The 23,274-nt window shown below is 41.5% G+C and overlaps 1 protein-coding gene across 6 annotated transcripts; it reads right to left on the minus strand.

Moving 5' to 3' along the window:
- Window positions 1-2,681: 2,681 nt before the first annotated feature.
- LOC122739510 (zinc finger protein 501-like) lies at window positions 2,682-21,955 on the minus strand. Of its 6 annotated transcripts, none has more exons than XM_043981244.1 (5): window positions 21,889-21,955; window positions 17,754-17,852; window positions 12,226-12,345; window positions 11,560-11,673; window positions 2,682-4,418 (listed from the first exon to the last, which is right to left on the minus strand). In XM_043981244.1, the coding sequence occupies exons 3-5, from the start codon at window positions 12,257-12,259 to the stop codon at window positions 2,893-2,895; spliced, it is 1,674 nt and encodes a 557-aa protein (XP_043837179.1). In that variant the 5' UTR covers window positions 12,260-12,345; window positions 17,754-17,852; window positions 21,889-21,955; the 3' UTR covers window positions 2,682-2,892. The 6 variants fall into 6 exon arrangements, with proteins under 6 accessions (XP_043837179.1, XP_043837177.1, XP_043837172.1 ...); XM_043981242.1 differs by having other exon boundaries at window positions 11,560-11,670; window positions 12,226-12,352; XM_043981237.1 differs by having other exon boundaries at window positions 12,226-12,352.
- Between the last annotated feature and the right edge of the window lie 1,319 nt (window positions 21,956-23,274).

The raw sequence follows: 23,274 nt of genomic DNA on the forward strand, positions 1-23,274 counted from the left end.
ATTCTTATTACCATTGCCAAATCTCTAAGTTCCTACAGCTAAAACTTTGTCATCCAAGCTTCATTTTGGCTTCCACACTGAAAATACCCATGTTTTATTTATTTAAAAAAATTTGGGGGGCAGATAGGTGGCGCAGTGCATAAAGCACCGGCCCTAGATTCAGGAGGACCTGAGTTCAAATCTGGCCTCAGACACTTGACACTTACTAGTTGTGTGACCCTGGACAAGTCACTTAACCCTCATTGCCCCATCCCCCCCAAAAAGTAAAAAAAAATATTTATATGTCAAATTTTATTTATGAAAACAACTTTACAATGTAGGTAGTCTCACCTCCTCTTGAAAATGACTGTCATATCTATTTACTATCCTCTCTGCTTCGGAATCAGACAATAGATCAATGATGTCAGTCAGTAAACATTTATTAAGTGTCTACTGTGTTCCTGGCACTGGGATACAAAGAAAGACAAAAGGCAGTCCCTACTTTCAAGGATCTCAGTCTAATGAGGGAGATAACTTGCAAATGACTAGGTAGAAACAAGCTCTCTATAAGATCCTCTCTATTTCTCTCTTTACTTGAATTCAAGCTAATCCATAGTTTTTCAAATCAGGTTATTACTAAATAGTAACAAGTTAATTAATTTCCTTCTCTACTCAGCTGTGGGAAAGACAAGAAAGTATGAACAGATAAGGAGAGTGCTCCTATTGCCTCAAAAATATAATACACTACTCTGAAAGTACACAACAATGAACCATTCTATCCCAGAGAATGAGGAACGGTGAAGTCAAGATCAGAAGGATCATGAGTGCCAATGGGGAAATCACATAGGAATAGAATAAAGTGAGAGAAGGAAAGCAACAAATCCTATCAGAGGATAGGAAAAAAATGAAGAGGGAAGAAGTAAAGATGACTTCAGGGTTTCAAATATGGGAAGACTCTGTGGTATCACTAAAAGAATGTCAAGAGGAGGGAAACAAATGAGTCAAAGTCAACAAGTATTTATTAAACACCTACTACATGCCAAGCACTGGGCATATTGCGTTTGACATGTTGGTAACAAATTCAGGGAGAGATGTATGGTATTACCTCCTTACCTTACCCTTGGAATTCTTAACTTTCAGGTCTATCTTAGATGCCTCCTTATATACAGATATTTCCTGAGATCCTCAGTAAGTAGTGCTCCCTCTCTCCTCAAATTATTCTATATTTACTTTACTCTGTACCTGTTAGATGCCTATAGGAATACAGAAGCTCCTCAGGCCAGGGAGTATTTTGTTGCTGCAGTCCTAGCACCAACCTGGGACCATCCCTAGTCCTTTGAAAACAAGCAAGTACTATATGAAGAGGCAGCATACTTTTTGTCATTCTATCCTCATCTACTAGTATGGTACCTGGTATGTATTAGGTGCTTAATAAATAATAACAGCTAGCATTTATATGGTGCCTTAAGATTTGCAAAGCACTCTACATATGATCTCATTTGACCTTGACAATATCCCTTAGAAGATTGGGTGAAACTGAAGCTGAGAGGTTAAGTGAGATCCTCAGGGTTACATAGCTAGTATCTGATGTAGGATTAGAATTGAGGTCTTTTCTAACTCCAAGTCTAGCACTCTATCTTCTGTGTCACCTAGCTGCCTCCTTGCTGACTGACATAGTGAAAAGAGTTCTGGATTGGGTTTCAAGAGAAACTATTCATATCCTGCTCTGCCTCTTCCTAACTTGGTTAAGTTACTAAACGTTTCTGGGCCTCCATTCCCTTATCTATAAAAGGAGTTTGAGAAAGTTGACCTGATAGAGCACCGGCCCTGGAGTCAGGAGTACCTGAGTTCAAATCCAGCCTCAGACACTTAACACTTACTAGCTGTGTGACCCTGGGCAAGTCACTTAACCCCAATTGCCTCACCAAAAAAAAAAAAGAGAGAGAGAAAGTTGACCTGAAAGATCTTTCAGTTCTAAATCTGTGATCCTTTAAAATGTTTGTGAATTGAATTTTCAGGGGAACATTGAAGATGTGCATCTAGAATTGGGAAAACAGTCAGGAAATGGTCATAGAGAAGCGGGATAAATCTATGCAGAGATTGTATCTGTATAAATAGATGACATTTCCAAGTGAGAGTCAAGAGAAAAAGGGGGCCATGGGAAATTTTGTGTGTGTGTGTGAGGCAAGTGGGGTTAAGTGACTTGACCAGGGTCACACAGCTAGTAAGTGTTAAGTGTCTGAGGCCAGATTTGAACTCAGGTCCTCCTGACTCCAGGGCCAGTACTCTATCCACTGTGCCACCTAGCTGCCCCCATGTGAAAATTCTTGGGGAATACTTATATTAAGGGGGTGAAAATGAAAATTGAGAACCAAAGAGGGGAAATTACTTGCTCATGGCCAGTGATTTTTGGAACTAGATGGGGCTAGGGTTGGATGAAAAGTCATGATGAAGACAAAAAAGAGGTCCAGTAGGAGTGAGGCACTAGGAGAGTTAAAAAACCAGATTTGTGGTTACATGTATTTCCTATGGTGAGGGCCAATATGTGTCCATTGTAAAGTGACGAAAGGTAATCAAGGTAGATTAACTATACTAATTAAATTCCTAAGGTTTCTCTCCAGTGTGAATTCTTTGATGTTGAATAAGGTTGAATAAGCTAAAAATTTTCCCGCATTTGTCACATTAACAAGGATTTTCTCATGTGAATTATATGATGTTTAATGAGGTCTGAATGATCACTGAAGGTTTTTCCACACACATCGCATTAATAAGGTCTCTCTCCACTATGTGTTTTCTGATGTTTAATAAAGGTTGACATCTGACTGAAAGTTTTCCCACATTCCATACTCATAAAGTTTTCCTTCAGTGTGAACTCTTTGGTGTTGAATAAGGACTGAGTATTCACTAAAGGCTTTATAACATATTACACTCATGGGATTTTTCTCTTGTGTGAATTCTTTGATGTTTAATAAGGTTAGAACTCTGAGTAAAGCCTTTCCCACATTTGTTACATTCGTAAGGCTTTTCTCCTGTATGAATTCTGTGATGTTTAATAAGGCATGAACGATTACTAAAAGTTTTTTCACATTCTTTGCATTCATAAGGTCTCTCTCCACTGTGAATTCTATGATGTTGAGTAAGGGATGAGCGTGCACTGAATGCTTTCCCACATTCATTGCAATGATAGGGTTTCTCTCCAGTATGAATTCGTTGATGATAAATAAGGCATGTACTCTGACTGAAGGCTTTCCCACATTCACTGCATTCATAGGGTTTTTCTCCACTATGTATCCTCTGATGTTTAATAAGAGTTGACATCTGACTGAAAGTTTTCCCACATTCCTTACATTCATAGGGTTTTTCTCCAGTGTGAACTCTTCGGTGTTGAATTAGGACTGGGCGGTCACTAAAGGCTTTCCCACATATATTGCATTCATGGGGCTTTTCTCCAGTGTGAATTCTTTGATGGCAGATAAGACGTGAGACCTTATTAAAGGCTTTTCCACATTTATTACATCCATAAGGTTTCTCTCCATTATGAACTCTCTGATGTTGAATAAGGGAGGCACTTGCCCTAAAAGTTTTCCCACATTCATTACAGGTAAAGGGCTTCTTTATATCTTGTGTTCTTTGATAATGAGGAAGACTGGAGCTCAGATCATACACATTCCCACATTCACTATATTTATATGGCTTCTCTCCATTATGAATTCTCTGATGTAGGATAAGATGTGCACTTTGGCTAAAGGCTTTCCCACATTCCTCACATTCATAGGACTTCTCTCTTTGATTGTTTCTCTGATGCCCAAGAAGGTCAGAGATCTGATTGAAATCTTTCCTGCATTCACTTTGCTTATAGGGTTTTTCTTCAGCATGAATCATATAATGTTGAATAGGACTGGAGTTGTGACAGGAGGTTTTTCCAAAATCACTACATTCATAAGCCTTTCCTCCAATGGAAATTATTTGATCCTCATTGAGGACTGAGCTCTGACTGAAGCCTTTCTCAGATTCATTATGTTCACAAGTAATTTTGGCTATGCTGATACTTTGATGGTTGTCGAGCTGTGAATTACATTTAAAACACTGGCTACATGTATCCTGTTGATAGGATTTCTCTCCTGCAGGAACCCTCTGATTTGAATTTAGGCTGAAGTTTCTCCCAAATTCAGAATATTCATGACTTTTTTCCCCAGTGAGAGCTCTCATTGACACTGGTTTAAAACCATTCTCCTGGGAAAGAGAATTTTTTAGACTTTTCCTTGTAGTCTTTCCTAGTTGTCTCACTAAATTTCCTACACACCCATCGGGTTTACTTAATTCAGAGCCTTGAGAAACATCCCAAGTGAGTCTTTCTGAAACCATCCACTGTACTTCGACCTCCTCAGGAATTTTCTCCTTTGGGTTCAACTCCTTGTTCTCAATTCTATTATCACAACCTGAAAAAAAAAGTACAAAATATAAAGTTTCATCTGATCTTTATTCTGGCAGGAAATAAGTTGTTAGAATGCAAAGGCTATATCCCAAAGAAAATTAGCCTTGAACTGCCAAGGTGATGACAGGTTGCAATGAATATACCAGCCCAGAAAGTGAGTAGGTATTCATACACACAGGTGAAAGCAGCAAGGCACTATAAAGTACAGGTAGACACCTCATGCAACCTGCATGATGCATCACATAAATAGGCACAAATAAGATACATACTGAACAGATAGAAAGTAACCTTAGAGGTACAGATACTAGTAGCTTAGAGGAGACTAGGAAAGGCCTCCTGCAGAAGGTGGCACTTGAGCTGGATCTGGAAGGAAGTCATAGATTCTACTATTTTTTTTTAAGAGGCAATGAGGGTTGGGGCAGCTAGGTGGCACAGTGGATAGAGCACCGGCCCTGGAGTCAGGAGGACCTGAGTTCAAATCCGGCCTCAGACACTTGACACTTACTATCTGTGTGACCCTGGGAAAGTCACTTAACCCCAATTGCCTCACTAAAAAAAAAAAAAAAAGCGGCAATGAGGGTTAAGTGACTTTCCCAGGGTCACACAGATAGTAAGTGTCAAGTGTCTGAGGCCGGATTTGAACTCAGGTCCTCCTGACTCCAGGGCCGGTGCTCTATCCACTGCGCCACCTAGCCACCCTCTGAAGTCATAGATTCTAAGAGTTGGAAGTGAGAAGGAAAATTATTCCAGTCATGAGGAACAGCCAGTGAGAAGACATAGAGAAAACAGATGATGTGTTTTGTGTAAAGAAAAGCAAGGGGTGGATAAAGCACCGGCCCTGGATTCAGGAGGACCTGAGTTCAAATCCAGCCTCAGACACTTGACACTTACTAGCTGTGTGATCCTGGGCAAGTCACTTAACGCTCATTGTCTGGCAAAAAAAAAGAAAAGAAAAGAAAAGCAAGGGGACTGGTATGGCCAGACTATAGAGCAGGGGTCAGCAAATTATGGCCCAAGGGCCAAATCTGGCCCACCACCTGGTTTTGTCTGGTCTGTGAGTTGCCAATCCTGCCACAGAACAAAGAAAGGAATAGTATGTAGAAACACAGAAAAGGGTCATGTTGTTAAGAGCTTTAAAAGCCTATGAGAAAAATTGGAATTTAAATGTGTGAGGAGAGGTTGATAACATGATCAGATACCAATGTATCCTAGAAAGAGACTCTGAGAACTTTATGGAGGTTAGAGTGGGAAGAGACTTGAGGCAGGGAGGCCAACTGGATACTGAAATAGTCCAAGATAGAGTATCTGAACTAGGGTAGTAGCTGTATAAATAGAGAAAAGATGGTAAATAAGAGAGATGTTGTGGATAAATAAATTAAAAGATTTGGCAACTGACTAGATATGTGGAGTAGTGGAAGATGATGCCACAGTTATGAACCTGAGTGACTGGAAGGATTAGGGTATTGTTAACAGTAATTGGAAAGTACAGAAGAGGTATAGATTTTGGGGAAAAGATGAGTTTTTTTGGTTGTTTTTTGGGGGGGCAATGAGGGTTAAGTGACTTGCCCAGGGTCACACAGCTAGTAAGTGTCAAGTGTCTGAGGTCAGATTTGAACTCAGGTCCTCCTGAATCCAGGGCTGGTGCTTTATCCACTGTGCCACCTAGCTGTCCCAGAAAGATGAGTTCTGTTTTGGACATGCATCTGAGATGTCTATGGGACATTTAATTTGAAATGTCTAATAAACAATTGATGATCCAGGGCTGGAGCTTAGCAGAGAGACAAAGACTTGAATACATTGATCTGGTTGTCATCTCCATAGATGATAAATGAAGTCATGGGAGGTAATGGGCTAAGAGAATATAAGAGTGCCTATAAGAGCACCTTAGGAGAAGGCTGGGATACGGATGAAGACCTACAAAGGATACTGAAAAGTAGACAGGTAAGAAGAGAACCAAGAGAAAGCAGTCATGAATATCCAGAGAGAAAGTATCCAGGAAGAGAAAGTAGTCAACAAGGTCAAATACCATAGAAAGGACTGAGAAAATAATGCCATTGGATTTGGCAATTAAAGGAGCACTGGTAACTGACAAGAGCTGTTTCAATTGGATGATGAGACCAAAAGTCAATTTACAAAGGTTTTAGAAAAGAGCAAGAAGGGGGCAGCTAAGTGGAGCAGTGGATAAAGCACCAGCCCTGGATACAGGAGTATCTGAGTTCAAATCTGATCTCAGACACTTGACACTTAACTAGCTGTATGACCCTGGGCAAGTCACTTAACCCTCACTTCCCTGCCAAAAAAAAAAAAAAAAGAAATAAAAGAAAAAGAGTGAGAAGAGACATAAAGGCATCAAGTGAGTATAAACAGCTTTTCCTTTGTGAAGCAAAGGAGTTTCAGGAAGTCAGGAAGGATAGCAGGATTTAGTTAGGGAATAGTTAGAGAATATGTGTTCAAGTCCCAGGTGAATTTATATTCTAACCCAGTGTTGCCTTTGGAAACCATCTCTCTCTGCTTGGCAAGTAAGTCAAATATTTGATGACTAAGGAGATTCCTGGGTTCTTGTAGGGTCCTTTTTGTGGCAATTGGTCAAATGAGATAATATTTATAAAGTGCTTATAACAGTGGCTAGCACTTAGTAGGCACCTAATAAATAATTGTTTCCCTTTCCCTTCCCAATTAATTTATATTAATTAAGCTTCTGAATAAAAATATTATAGTTGGTATCAATGTAATTTCTGTTCCCCATTTCCCATCAAGATTTCAGTTACATCTTTAAATAGTTTAGAACTACATTGTTCAGCTCCTCTAGCCTCATTGTGATGAATCACCATGTCATGGACATGACTCTGGGTTCCTGAAGGCTATGAAAGCTGAATGTAAATTCTGGAAGCTTTTACCATGCTAGAAATTCTAGAATGGCTATTCCTGGCAACAGAACTGAGTCTATTTTCCAAGGTTCAACCTCAGTAGTTATGGAGAAACCCATCACCAGTAACTAGCTACCAGGTAATCTGGCCAAAGCAATTCATGAAACAGAAGAATATGAAATGTGCAGCTTTGTTTCTGCAGTGATGCTGGCATGACCAGAGAAAGGAAGCTAAAAATCACAGTTTGACTGTTGGTTCTTTAAATGTGACATTCTTGGCCAGTGGCCAATGAGTGGGTATATTGTAAGAGAGGTAAATCACATTAATCTTGACATTCTTGCTATAAATGAAACCAAGAGAAAAAAAGGAAGTTGCAGTGATGGGAGGCTGGCTCACAGGCATTCCTTGGAGAAGCAAATAAAGGAGCTGGCAGAGCAGGTTTTATCATGATGCTAGAAGCAATAAGAAACAAATATTTCATAGGTCATCATAGATGGCAATACTAATGATAAGCATCTGCAGAAAGGCTACCATGAAAATAATTGCCACTTGTGCACCAACAGCAGTTACTGAGGATGAAATAGTTGAGAAATTCTACAAAAAATTTATTATGACTCTCCAAATTAAGCCAATGTACATTCTGCTATAGGACAGCATGCTTTGGGAAGAAGGAATGAGGGAAGTCAGTAGATTTCACAGAAACCTCATGCTTTATAACATGAACACTTACTTCAAGAAAAAAAAATCATTAGGTGCTAGGTATATCAAGCACCCATAACACCATATCTTAGTGGGGCAGCTAGGTGGTGCAGTGAATAAAGCACCAGCCCTGGATTCAGGAGGACCTGAGTTCAAATATGACCTCGGACACTGGACACTTACTACCTATGTGACCTTGGGCAAGTCACTTAACACTCATTGCCCTGGAAAAAAAACCACCAAAAGAAAAAACAAAAACCAAACAACACCACCATATCTTAGCAGATAGAAAAAGGTGTGTTAATGATATGAATATCTCCCTAACAAGATTGTCTATGTCAGGAAGATATCAGCAGAGTGAAGATCAGAATTAGTAAAAATCAAGAAGCCTGAGGAAAAAGAGGTGGCATACAAATGAAACATATTCACCCCAAACTATTTAAACAAGTAATTGCAACCTTTAAAACCCACATAAATTTAGTTGCTATTATTAAATTCTGAAGATCATATAAATAGGCACAAACAAGATACATACGGAACAGATAGAAAGGGTTTAACAGAAGCCAGGTATGGTTAATTAGTAATGGGGAAAAAATCCATCTAAGAAGAAAAACCTTTTTTTAAATTGGAAACTATGACGGGTAAAACTAAATGTGTGTGGCAATCACCTGTCCCCATTGTGGGGAAAGCTAACTAGGACAACAGTTTAACAGTTTAGGTATTAAGCATTTATTAAAATATATTAGAGGTTAACAAAGAGAAAAATGTGTCTCTGAAAGAAGAGGAAAACCTAACTACCCTCTAGGAGTGATCAGAGGTGAATGGGGAAGCTGCAGAATATGGCAAGCCATGGGTAAACAAGGCACGAATAGAATAAAAGAATTCAAGGAATACTTTGCAAAGGACTCAAAAACACATAACAGTCCCTTTAAATCCATTGTCATCAGAAGACAAAGAGCATACATAGGACCATACATAGTGTAATACAGGTGATCGGGGATGAAAGGAGGACAGAGGACAGAGGAATGAATACATGTGTTTGCTTTGGTATTTGATGGGGGAGACACCGGGAAGAATACTCACAAACTGTCTTAGGGAATAGACAGTTCAGGGTTCTAAGCTCAAGTAATGGTAAATAGAAATACACAGGATGTCCCAAATCTAATGTAGACAGAACCAGATAACACAGTGTAATGGAATGTCAGATAACAGGAAGTTTTAAAGGTAGAACTATATAATCAGTGACCCAAAATATGTGATCTGTCCTTACAAATTACCACTGTATGGGAAGACCAGTGAAATGCTGCCAGTTCTATCCAGAAGGGAATCTGGAAAATTACAAACCAGTGAATCTTATTTCTATATCAGGCAAGTAGAAGAATCTATAATAAAGAGTAAGATCATTGAAAACTTAGGAACATAAAGCCTACTGGGACAAGAGCCACATGTTTGGGGGAAGAAGAATTCAAGACTAATGAATCTCTTAGGACTCTTTAGAAGGTAAATTATTAGGTTGATAAACTAATTGAGTCTGTGATACAGAACTCAACACACCACATATATTCTAAGCTCAGGGGTTGGTAAGAGTCAAATATTCCATTTGGCCAAATGGGGAATTCTACCCAGATAGCTATACCCTTTTGCCCCAACCTGATTGGTCAAAGTCTACCACCAAGAGTTTACTAAGTTGATTGAACAACATTGCTATAAAAAGGATTTAAAGGGAGAAAAAATCCAAAAGAAGTTATTAAGCAAATTTAGAATGTTATAAGAGCATGTATTTAAAATGCTGCTGATGACAATCAGTGGACACCTATGACTTCCTACAACTTGACCTGTGAGACCACTATAAGAGCCAGGACCCTTGGCTGGACAAATGATGGTCACATGTGGCACAGATGTTTTCAAATTCCTTGTGCAACTGATGATGATTGGATGAAGATGAGAACTGACTGAGGATTGACGATGAGGACTGATTGATGATGAGGAGGATTAATCGATGAAGATGAGGTCTGATTGACGAGGAGGAGGATTGAATGATGATGATTGATGATGATGATGACCGTATGGTACTTTGCTGGGCTACTGTGAAGAGAATTATTTGTTAGGTATAAGGTACTATATAAATATTATCTATTATTGTTGTTGCAAGAATCAACCTCATGGATTTATTGTAAGGAAATCTCTCTTTAAAGTACTATATAAATGTAGTTTACTATAAAAAATGATGAGCAGGATGCTATCAGAAAAACCTGGAAAGACCTGCATGAGCTGATGCAATGTGAAATGTACTGTATACAAAATAACAGCAATACTGCAAGATAATCTGCTGTAAATGACTTGGTTATTTTCAGCAATGCAATGATCCAAGACAACTCTGAAGGTCTTATGAAAAATGCAGTCCATCTACAGAGAGAGAACTGATGGTGTCTGAATACAGATTGAAGCATATTTTTTTTCATTAGTTCCTTTATCTGAAGTTTTGTTTTTATCTGTTTTCTTTCACAACCTGGCTAATGTGGAAATGTTTTGCATGGCTGCTCATGTATAGCTTGTATTGAATAGCTTGAGTTCTTGGGGGTTGGGGGGAGGGAGGGAGGAAGAGAATTTGTTCAGTCCCTAACACAGCATCACACACAATCAAATTCTTCCTGGCAGATGACAAATTAATCATAGCTGCCAGAATGATCTTATTTGTGCTTATTTGTTTATTTCTTGTCACCCCCATTAGACTGAGGTCCTTGAGGGCAAAGATTGTCTTATCTCTTTTTGTAACCCCCACTGCTTAGTACAGTACCTGGTACATTGTAGGTGGTTAATAAATGCTTATTAACTAAACTTTATGCTATTAACTATTTTAAACAAAGTTTTAGCCAATCACTCCTATTGCTACAGAGAAGGAAAGTACAGAGGGGATTTCCTGATGCATTTTATTATCCAACCTACATTCCTCAACCTAGTCCTCAAGTCCCTCCCTCGATGCTTGGTTACTTCCCACCTTGTATACTCTACTCCAATTAAATCAATCTCTGTCCTCCATTCCCACCTTCATTCTTCATGTTTCTAAACTATTCCTCTTCCTTATTCTTTCCAGCTAAAATATTCTTCCTCCTCTGCTGTCAATCTATGTCCAATGATTCCTACCACACAAAACTCAATTGCCACCTTCTCCAATAAGCCTGTCCTTATTAGCCCTGCATTTCCTTGGCACTTATGTGTACTGGTAGTGTCTTACCCAACCATCACTACACACGGTGCCAATAACTGCTTCCTAACTGTTTCCTTTTTTTCTGTTTCCATGGACCCAACCAAGGCTAGGATTATGCCTTTTATTTCCTTTGTCACTACAACCCCACCTAGTACACTAAGGAACACAGAGTAAGTGCTTTGCAAATTAGTGCCAGGCCTGGAGTCAGGAAGACTCATCTTCCTGAGTTCAAATCTGGTCTCAGATGCTTACTCCCTGTGTGACCCTGGACAGGTCACTTAACTCTGCTTGCCTTAGTTTCCTCATCTGTAAAATGATAAACACAACAAACAAGACCAGAGGAAGGAAAGGTTTTCCACTTACTAACTCACCTGAGTACCTGTCTCTCAAGGTCTCTCTCTTGGCAGATCCTTGCATGTCCAGCACCCATAGCTCTTCTTGCTCCAGCCATGAGATCACATCAGGTTTGGACACAGAAAATCCTGCTTGTGAGAAAGAAAATAGGGCTAAATAGGATTAAAGCTCAGGCTCAGCCCTTGGATCTATATGAACCAAGTGGAAGGAAAAAAAATTGTCCAGAGAGACTTCAACAATAAGGTCTAGAAAAGCCTATAGACCCTCTGAAAGAATCCCAGGACTGTGCTACCCATAAGATAATGGAGGTCAAGGAGATCTGGACCCTGGAAACTATTAGCTCACATCTTCAACTTATTAGAAGTGTAGGAGATTCTCATCCAAATTAGATCTTTGTGACAGTTCTGGGCCAAAGACAGTGAGGCTAGGTCTACTAGAGGGAATTCAGAAGATGGGAAATGTGCAGGTTCATGGAGAAGTCAAGGAAGTAACCCATTTTTAGTTCTGTATAGAATAGTCTAAAGTCAAGGAACAAGGAGGAGAACTACCCTTTCTGTGCCAATATAAGATCAAGAATCCTTAATCCCTGAATACTAAACCCTAACTCACCCAAATCCTTTGGACCCCAGTTATTCACAAAACAGCTAAGCAGCTTAGGCCTGAATCCCAGGGAGAGGCCTTACCTAGTGAGGCCATGTTCTCATAATTCTCCAGCATCACATCTCTGTAGAGACACTTCTGAGTAGGGTCCAGACATTCCCACTCTTCCTGGGTGAGGTACACAGCCACATCCTCAAACACCACTGATTCCTGAAACAACATGTCACTGCGGCAGCTCCAGGCTGAGTTACCTACCATCCTTGGCCCTGGGATCAGAGGAAGAAGTGGTAGCCTTGGAGTTCTGCTTAGAGATCTCCAATGAAGGGAAACCAACCATCAATTGTTAGGAAGGTTTTCCCAATTAGTAGAATTTATCCTGTTCAAAAAATAACTCATATTCAAACAACGGGAATCACTGCTGAGATATAAAATCCTCCAAAGGGATGAAAAAAAAAAAAAAGATAAGGAATGAGAGGGCACATGGGTGGCGCAGTAGATAAAGGACCAGCCCTGGATTCAGGAGGACCTGAGTTCAAATCTGGCCTCAGACACTTGACACTTACTAGCTGTGTGATCCTGGGCAAGTCACTTAACCCTCATTGCCCTGCCGCCCGCCAAAAAAAAAAAAAAAAGATAAGGAAGGAGCCAGACAAAATGGGGTTTAGACTACAAAAATTTGGAGGAATTACCCCAGACTTAGAGGATACAAATCTCCATTATCCTTATCGGGGCTGACAAGAGGGTTATAGAAAAGCTCCAAAGAACAAGCAGTGCACAAAGTTTCTAACAAGCTCTTTCTCCAGGGAGTTAGCTAGAATTCCTTTCAAAAAAAAGGAAGAGTTTTTTTTACAAGTCCCTGAAAACAAACCAAAAAAAGGTTCAGAATTATCCATGAATACTTCTGGAAAAAAAACTCTGTGAGCTTCCGTGGCACTGAAACTGTAGTAGACTTGGCAAACAAAAACGTGCCAGACAGTCTAAGGAAGAAGAGTCGAGATTGAGCTCAGAATGTAAAGGTCACCCAGTTCCTTAATTCACTTCTCATATGAGAGACTAGGCAGCTGGGAATGGACGGGGAGGCTGGGAATGCCTTGAAAGCACCAGAACTTAGTGGTAAATTTTCAGAGAGCAAAGATTCAAGGAGAGTCCAGAATTTCAAACTGGATGAGGAGAAAGAGGCCCAAGAGGTGTCAGAGAGAGCAGTGTCTTAAAAGGGGACCAAGAGTATCAATGATGAAATGTGTGAGGGAGAGGAACAAATATTCAAACGGAGAATAGTGGATGAAAGTTATGAGAAACTAATGCATTTTAAATCCATACTGGGTCTAAAGCTAATAATGTGAAACAAAGCCAGGGAAGCCCAGGTTGCCACAAAGTGGGCAATACTCCTAATTCCTCTATTTTACCATTACCTCCTATTGTTCCATCTCTCCCTATGCCTTACCCCTGCTAAACCTATTCTTTTCCATCATCAAAATCTCTAATCTCTCTATCTTCCAGCAGATTCTTAGGCCATTGGCCCTGCTCTGATTTTACTTGCTCCCCTTTCCAATCCTGACTATAGTTAGCCAAATATATTGATTCAGAGTTAGTCAACTCCACACTGTCCTCTGCTCTTCAATCCCTCATCCCTTGTCCTATCACTGCCCACCTTTTTGCCAAACCTCAGCCTGAATTACTCCCACCACCTACCTCCTCTGCCCATGCTTGTGGGCTTAATGAAAGGACTTGGAGCAGGGCAGCTAGATAGCACAGTGGATAGAACACCAGCCCTGGAGTCAGGAGGACCCGAGTTCAAATCTGGACTCAGACACTTGACACTTACTAGCTGTGTGACCCTGGGCAAGTCACTTAACCCCAATTGCCTCACCAAAAAAAAAAAGGACTTGGAGGTCACATAACTGGAATGACTGGGTACATTTTAAAGTCACATTACTGAAATTCAACTGGGTCCTCATTGCAGCAAGGAAAGGTTTTTATTGCTGATTCCCCATCTCACTATTCATAGAAACTATTCAAAACCTTCTCTTTCCTCCTTCCTTAAACCTCCTCCCCTCCCCCTTCCCCTTTCCTCCTCCCCTTCTCGTAGTTAAAAATTTGACCTCTAACTTTACTGAGGAAACTGAGGCCATTCAGTGTGAGCACCTTCTTCTCCCATTCTCTTCATTTGAAAACCCCATGACATTATCTCCACTCTTGACTCTTTTCTCTTAATATCTTTTTTTTTTTTTTTTTTGGTGAGACAATTGGGGTTAAGTGCCAGACTTGCCCAGGGTCACACAGCTAGTAAGTGTCAAGTGTCTGAGGCCAGATTTGAACTCAGGTCTTCCTGACTCCAGGGCCAGTGCTCTATTCCCTGTGCCACCTAGCTGCCCCTTTCCCTTAATATCTGACAATATTCCTTCTCTTTGCCAAAGCCGACCCCTCTACATGTACACTTGACCCCATATGCTCCAATTTTCTTTAGCAAATTACAACTTCTCTCTTTTTCCCTCCCTCCCTCTCTCCTCTTTCACATCTTCCACTTTCACCTCTCCCTTTTTACCATGCCTTCCCTACTGTTTTCAAACATACTCAAGTCTCTGCTATCCTTAAAAAACCTTCATTAGACTCCACCATCATCCCATATCTCTTCTCCCTTTCTAAGCCAAATTCCTAGAAAAACTCATCTACACTTGCTTCCTACACTTCCTCTCCTAACACCCACTGCATCAACAGTGTAGAATCTGTTCTCTAACCCTATCCCCCAAATGAAACAGCTCTTTCCAAAGTTACCAATGAATCTTTAGTTCCCCAAAATGATGTCTTTTTCCCATTCTTCTTCTTTTTTGGGGGGGGGGAGGAGGCAGAGCAATGAGGGTTAAGTGACTTGTCCAGGGTCACACAGCTAGTAATTGTTAAGTGTCTGAGGCCAGGTTTGAACTCAGGTCCTCCTGAATCCAGGGCTGGTGCTCTATCCACTGTGCCACCTAGCTGCCCCCTCCTCATTCTTCTTGAGCTATGGGCCATATTGATGCTATCGTGCCCTTTCTGGGTACTCTCCCTTCTCTGGGTTTTTGGAACACTCCTCTGCCCTGGTTCTCCTCTTACCTGTCTGCTCTTTCTCAGGCACCTCTGCTGGCTCATCATCCCTAACAAACCTAACTGTGGGTGTTTCCCCAGGCTCTGTTCTAGGTCCTTTTCTCTTTTCTCTCTCTACTCTTTCTGTATTAGTTACTTCATCGGCTCCAATGGGTTTAACCATTTTCTCTATGAACTTCATTCACAGATCTATTGATCCATTGCTAGTGTCTCCCCTGAGTGTCAGTCCTATTTTACCAGTTGCTTAGTAGACATTTCATACTTGGATATCTCAAAGATATCTCAAATTCAAAATGTCCACAAAAGATCTTATTTATTTATTTTGGGCAGGGCAATGAGGATTAAGTGACTTGCCCAAGGTCATACAGCTGGTAAGTGTCAAGCATCTGAGGCCAGATTTGAACTCAGGTCCTCCTGGATCGGGGCCAGTGCTTTATCTACTGCACCACCTAGCTGCCCCTAGGAGATCTAATTATTTCCCCCTATACCTCCCCTCTTCCAAATGTCTCTATTTTTGTCAAAGTCACCACCATCTATCCTTCTGGGCTTCCAGGTTTGTAACCTTGGCATTAGCCTTGGTTCCTCATCCCATATATCCATCAGTTGCCAAATCTTGCCATTTCTAACTCCACAACATCTCTCACTTCCTTCTCTCTACTTATATACGTACCACCATGGCTTGAGCTCTTATTACCTCTTGCTTAGATTATTGTTAACAGGCTCCTGATCGATCTTCTTGTGTCAAGTCTCTCCCCTCTCCTGTCTATCCTACACACTACTAAAATGATCTTCTTTAAGAGCAGATTTGACTTATGCTTAATCAACTCCAGTGGCTTCCCATTCCCTCTGGGATGAAGTATAAACTCCTCTATTTCCTTTTCAAAACCTTTCACAACCTGGTCCCAAACTCTCTCTCCAACCTCATAAGACATTATTATTCTCCCTCCCACACTCTGATATCTAGCCAAATTGGCCCCACCCACAATACCCTATTTCTTGCCTCTGGACAGAGCCATCCCCCATACCTGAAACACAATTGTTCTCTCTTCCCCTCTGCCTCCCCAAACCTCTCTCTTCCTTCAAAATTCAGTTCATATATTACCTTTTTATTTATTTATTTTTTGGTGGGGCAATGAGAGCTAATTAACTTGCACAGGGTCACACAGCTAGTAAGTGTCAAGTGTCTGAGGCCGAATTTGAACTCAGGTCCTCCTGAATCCAGGGCCAGTGCTTTATCCACTGCGCCACCTAGCTGCCCTCCATATATTACCTTCTACATGAAGGCTTTCCTGCTCCCCACAACTATCTAGTAGGGATCACAAGGGGATCCTTTTCCTTATCCCCACTACATATGTCAAATTGGCAAAAAAATGAGTAGTGTAGGGAGAGCAGCAGTTCTTTTCCAGGAAAGGGGGAAAGATGCTAGTTTGATCCTCCAAGACTTACTGGATTAAGCTCCCATTTACATGGACCCAGGTAGTGACCCAGGACATGATGGGAATTTAAAGGAATTTTTATAACAATTCAAAGAGTAAGCAGAATTCAAAAAGAGGTAGTTGAGACAGAAATAAAGCAGGTCAAAAATCATGTTTAAGAGCTTCTGACTAAATTGTGTGAGCCTGACTTACAAAGGAGTTGAAATAGCCCCCTCATACAAGAAACTAAAGTAGCTAACAAAGCCTTCCTCTGCAGTTCAATGAAGTACTAAGAGACAGCAGCAGTACAGCTCAACTGTCCTTGCTCTCTATAGAATCACAGAATTTCAGAGAGGGAAAGATTAATAGGGGCAGCTAGGTGGTGCAGTGGATAAAGCACTAACCCTGGATTCAGGAGGACCTGAGTTCAAATCTGGCCTCAGACACTTCACACTTACTAGCTGTGTGATCCTGGGCAAGTCATTTAACCCCAATTGCCTTACCAAAAAAAAAAAAAAAAAGACTAATGCTTGGGGAATGGCTAAATAAATTGTGGTATATCTTTTTGGTATATCTTTTTTTTTTTTTTTTTAGTGAGGCAATTGGGGTTAAGTGACTTGCCCAGGGTCACACAGCTAGTAAGTGTTAAGTGTCTGAGGCCGGATTTGAACTCAGGTATTCCTGACTCCAGGGCCGGTGCTCTATCCACTGCGCCACCTAGCTGCCCCATGTGGTATATCAATACAACAGAATATTATTACACTATATAAAATGACAAGAGCATTACTCCCAAACCTGAAATGGGGACCAAAATGGTTGGAAATCCCACGTCTGGGACATAAGCACTCAGAGAAAACCCCCAGACCTATGCCTGCCAACTCTCTAATACTGCACATATGTGTTTGGGGGGAGGGTACCTTGCCTATCAGGGAACTGTCCAAATAGGAGGACTCTTTCCCACATAGAAACAGCCTCTTGATGCTTAGGAATGGGGGCTTAGATTTCTGCCTAAAGGGGGAAAAGTTTACCAGACAGAGAAGCTCACAGAGAAGGAAAAGGATCTGAGGCCACACTAAAGCTGCAGCCCCAATAGGATCTATGAAAGGAAAGCTCACCTGCAGGTCAGATGGTAGGAGTTCGGTTTCCATCCCCTCTTCTCTTGGGTTTTCCTTAGTAGGGCGTAGGGCAGGCAAAACCCTGGAGAACATGCAGAACTGAAGGAAGAGAATACAGCTGTGAGAGAAAGCAGCCATGTCTTCAGCCTCTCCAGAACCACCCCACAGCACTCCCCAGTTACCCTTGTTATGGGTTCAGAAGGCCCCAGAAACAACCTCTCTGACTAAGAGCATATCTGTGAGCACAACCAGGGTGGTGGAAGTATCAGAGGAGAGAAGGGGGCATGGAGGAGAAATGTTGCAAAAACAGAATCCCCACAACATCATATCCAACAAGTCTTTAACCTGCCTTTACTTATGGACCACCACCTCTCAAAGTGTCCCATTTCCACTTGAAGAAAAATCACATGGTTTAGAAGTTTCTCCTGACCCCAAGCTTAAATCTGCCTCTTTACAGTTTCTACTCATCCTTCCTAATGCTGCTTTCTGGGGCCAAACTGAATATAGTCCCCCTTCCACATGAGAATCCTATGTATGTGTGCATATACATACACACACATATACACACATGCACATATACACATATGTACGTATATACATATATGTACACATATGTACACATATACACACATATATCGGATTCTACATGTGTATTTATATATGTGTGTGTGTATATATATATATATATATATATAAAATAGAAGTCTCATTGGGGATACACTAGCCTAATCCATGCATGCATGCATGTACATTTGTATATACATATATGCATGCATACATATGAAGAAAGCTAGCATATCCCCTCTTAGACTTCTCTTTTTCAGGCTAAACATTCTCTAAATCGAACACAGTATATTCCAGATGTGGTTTGATGGACAGAGTACCAGGGAATTCCTGCTGCTTTACACTAGGAGCCTTACAGGTGGGCACTGAGTTATTAATGAAAAGTATGGGCATTCAGTCAGCTTGGAATTTGTACTGTCATCGACCTCATCTCCCTTCCACCTTTTCCCCAAGAACAATCTGTAATGAATTGTGGTATGGAAGGCCTTGTGGTACAGTGGAAAGAGCATTGGACCTGGCAACAACCTTTCAAGGCAGAGGACCTATGTCGAAATCACCCCCCCTCCCCCAAATTGGCTCAGCGTGTGACCTTGGGCAGATCACCCCACCTGGGGGGAATCTTCGTTTCCTCATCTATAAAATGAGGAGGATGAACTAGATGGCCTCCAAGGTCTGAGGGAATTAGCACAGCAAGTGGTTAATTCTGGGAATTAAGTGAACCACACTGACTCCATTCAATTCTGGAGCTAGCTCAGCTCCATTTCTATTCAACTATGAGAGTAATCCAGTCTGTCTTATGAGAAAATTTTGTTCAGTTGTGAATTGGGAGAAAACTTTATTGCATTGTTTCCTAGCCTTTCATGGTTAGGAAACTGGACAATCTCTCTTTGCTGCTTAGTGACCTTTAACTAAGGACCTAGGTTATGTTGACCAAAAAACCAGTCAGATCCAAAGATTGATGCAAGGAGTTTTCTCACAATTGTACATCATAGGGGCGGCTAGGTGGCACAGTGGATAGAGCACCAGCCCTGGATTCAGGAGTATCTGAGTTCAAATCTGGCCTCAGACACTTGACACTTACTAGCTGTGTGAGGCTGGGCAAGTCACTTAACCCCCATTGCCCTGCAAAAAAACAAAAAACAAAAAACTACAACAAAAAACCAAATGTACATCACAGGTCTAGCCCTTTTCTTTTTTAAAAGAAAGTTTTAATGATTTAAAAAAAAAACACTTACACTGAGGGGCAGCTAGGTGGTACAGTGGATAGAGCACTGGCCCTAGATTCAGGAGGACCTGAGTTCAAATCCGGCCTCAGACATTTAACACTTACTAGCTGTGCGACCCTGGGGAAGTCACTTAACCCCAATTGCCTCAGCAAAAACAAAACAAAACTATTTTACACTGGTTACTTCCTATCAAAATTCTCATCAAACCCTCCCTTGTAACAAAGGAAAAGTTAAGCAAAACCAGCAGTGTCTGAAGGCGCATTGTGCATTGAGGACCTCCCTAGCAAGAGGTTAGTGCATTCATTATCTGTTCTCTGGGGGCCAATATTAGCCACTGCAATTCATCTAATTTTAGCTGCCTTCAAGTTTTGTTTTTATTTGCATATTTCTGTTCTTTGTGTATATTTTTCTCCTTATTCAGTTAATTCCACTCAGCATCAATTCATACAAGTCTTCCTGGAATTCCTCATATTTCTCATAACCTATGAAGATTCTATCATGTCCACAGGTAGATCTAGCCAACTGTTAGATGGACTGGAGTGGAGAGAGACCTGGGGTAAGCAGGCTATTGTCATAATCCAGGTGTGAGGTAATTAGGGCTCTCCCTTCCTCGTTTTGACCTTCTAGCATCTTTGGCTTCCTTCAAGTTTCAATTAAAATCCCATCTCCTGCAAGATATCTTTCCCAGTCCTACTTAATCTCAGTGTCTCGCCTTTGATATCTCCAATTTATCCAGTATGTATCTTATTTGTACATAGTTATTTGCACTGTCTCTTCCATTAGACTGTAAGCTTTCTGAATTAGGCAAGGTCTCTCTTTGTCTTTCTCCCTATGCTCAGCACTTAGCAAAGTGCTTGCTTAATAAATGCTTAATGATTTGGCTTCTTCCCCTCCCATTCCCCACCAAGGTCAAGGGTTGGTCTAGATAGATGCTGAGGTCTCTCCCAACTCTGAAGTTCTGTGATCTGAGTGCTCCAGGGACCTGTGTTGCTTGTTCCACATTTTATTAGTGATTTTGATAAAGGCGTAACTAGCATCAATTATTGATCACATTTCTAAAAGACACAAATTCTTCTGGAGTCCTTGGGTTCTCGAGAGGCACACAGCTGAGTTCAAAGATAGCTTAAGTGTTGGAACCTTTTTTTACATTAAATTTTGTTTTTTATTATTCATGTAATAAACATCAACAAAAATATACAAAGAAGATAAAAAGGGGTTTGTCTATAAAATTATAAAATCTCATGTTGTTTCCTTAAATTTACCAGTATAGTAACAAGACTACCTGTTTAGGTCACCTTCTGAACTTGCTTTTGCCCTCTTTGCTGTATTTTTATCTCTTTTCTCTCTTCCTCTTCATTTGCTTATCACTGCTCATCAATTGGGGCAGTGAGGTGGCTCCAGGGATGGAGTGCAGGGCCTGGAGTCAGGAAGACTTATCTTCCAGAGTTCAACTCTAGCCTGGACACTTAGTAGAAGTGTGACCCTAGGCAAGTCACTTAACCCTGGTTGCCTCAGTTTCCTCATCTGTAAAATGAGCTGGAGAAGGAAGTGGCAAACCCACTCCAGTATCTTTGCCAAGAAAACCCCAAATATAGTCATGAAGTGTCTAACCCGACTGAACAACTGCTCATCAACTCCCCCACTCTCTCCCCTTACCCTCATTAGCATTTATTCCACTTTAAAGGAGTATCTGGGGAGCTCACCTACTGGAAGACACATGGTTTCCTTCAGGCCAGGGTCCTGGCTGGTTGAGTCAAGTCATAGCAAGATCCTGGTAGTTGCCCCTGTCTCTGTTGGTTGATGGAAAATGTTACCTCTCCCCCCAGCCAGCTGTTGCAGCAGCTGGGGGGGGGGGGCGGGAGGGGAGAGGGATAGCCTTGGACTGACTGCACAACAGCAACATGCTGCTTCTGAACTTTCAGCATCTTCCAAGACTTATCTTTGGTGCTTCCTCCTATTAGAAGCCTTTCCTGATTCCGATGGTTATTAAGTGTCCCGTCATTCTTCAAATTATATTGCATTTATTTAACTGTAAATGTTGCGTCTCCAATACCCTCAACTATTTAATTCTAAAGACTTGTCAATTACTGTCCCTTTATCTCCACTTAAAATGACTACAACCCAATCTCACGCCCTAAGTGGTCTCCCTGACTCTAGTATCTTCCCTCTCTTCACATGTATACTCCACAGTGCTGGCAAACTCATATTTCTAAAGCACAAGTTTGAGCATATCACTGCTCTCTTGCTCAAAAACCTTCAGTTGCTCCCTATTACCTCTAAGATAATATTATTATTGTTAATGATGATGGTGGTGGTGGACGCTAGCATTTATATACCGGACTCACCTGTAGCTCCGGGGTGCGAGATCCACGGGCCGAAGCCGGCTGCCCTCACAAAGGGAGGGAGCTAGCCTCGGACGGAAGTGCTGCCGGACTCCAGTACCCGCCGGAAGTCGCCCCAACCAAGTCCGAGGCTTTTCTCCGGCCGCTCTAGGCTACGAGGAAATCTCAGTAGCTTCGGGTTATTTTGGCAGCTCGAACGCCGACAGGCCATATCCTTTCACAGGCTTTGCCCAATTCCCCTTCAGCCGCTAGTCCCACTTCTTCCTTGGACCGTCACTGTGTATTTATTTTATATGGGCTCAGTCAAGAAGCACTTATTAAGCTCCTACTAGGCTCGGTATACAAAACAAAAACCAGACAGTCCGTGCCCTCAAGGTGCTTTTATTCTAACACGTATAGACAAAATAAATATATGGAAACGTATATGGGTGTGGGGGGAAAGACATGTTTGATTTTCCGCTATATACCCTCAGTGACTGGTACACAGTATGCGCTTAATAAATACTTGTTGATTGTGCGCTTAAAAAATGCTCTTTGATTGAGCAGCAGCAGCCCAGCTTGGTTTCAACCCTAATGCTTATCTCCCAGGATAAGCAGATCACCAAAAATCTCACCATCATGCAGATGGACTCCGTTTCCGATACTCTACACCTTCTTGACGCCTTCAGGTGCCTCCCCCCCCTCCCCCCCAACTGGAGGTCTGGAGGATGGAGCAGTAAACTCCTCCCAAAGCCTGCCTTAAACTCTTCGCCTCCGCTACCTTCTCTTTTACAGTAGAGGGCAACACAAATCTGCCAGTACTTCAGGTTCACCACCTAGAATTTATCCTCCCCTCCTCACTTCTCACCTCGTCGCCCCTCCCTCTCCATACACAATCTGTTGCTTGGGCCTGTCAATTTCACCTTTGCAGCCTCTCTAATATCCCCCCTCTCTCCTTTGACATTGCCCCACTCACTTCACACAGCCTATTGCAATAGTCTGCCTTCCTCAAGTCTCTCCCCACCCCATCTCATCCTCCACTTAACTACCAAAGTGATTTTCCTCAAGCTAAAATCTGACTGTTACTCCCTATTCAATAAACTCCAGTGAAGTTTCCTATCCCCACAGGGATTAAATATATAATGCTTTGCTTGTCATTTAAAGTCCTTCATAACCCAGCCTCCCTTTTACTCCCCAACACGTACAACAGTGACACTGGCCTCCTGGTTATTTCATGAACAAGATACTTTATCTCTTCGCTCCGGGATTTTTTTTCTTGCTGAACCCCAAGCCTGGAATACTCTTCCTCCTTCACTCCAACTACTGACCTCCCAGGCTTCCTTTAAGTTCCAAGGAAAATCCTACCTCCTACAGGGAAGCTTCCCTTCTTACTTCAACTGCCTTCCCATT

Source organism: Dromiciops gliroides, chromosome 1 (assembly GCF_019393635.1).
Source record: "Dromiciops gliroides isolate mDroGli1 chromosome 1, mDroGli1.pri, whole genome shotgun sequence".
NCBI lineage: Eukaryota > Metazoa > Chordata > Mammalia > Microbiotheria > Microbiotheriidae > Dromiciops > Dromiciops gliroides.

Bases quoted from the DNA above. Each gene is read 5' to 3' on its own strand.
- LOC122739510 (XM_043981237.1), bottom strand. From the start codon at position 17,846: ATGTTCTCCAGGGTTTTGCCTGCCCTACGCCCTACTAAGGAAAACCCA. The intron at 12,353-17,753 runs GTGAGCTTTCCT...ATGTTGTTTCAG, and splicing joins TCCTACCATCTGACCTGCAG to GAATCAGTGGTGTTTGAGGA. The intron at 4,419-11,559 runs GTGAGTTAGTAA...TTTTTTTTTCAG, and splicing joins CTTGAGAGACAGGTACTCAG to GTTGTGATAATAGAATTGAG.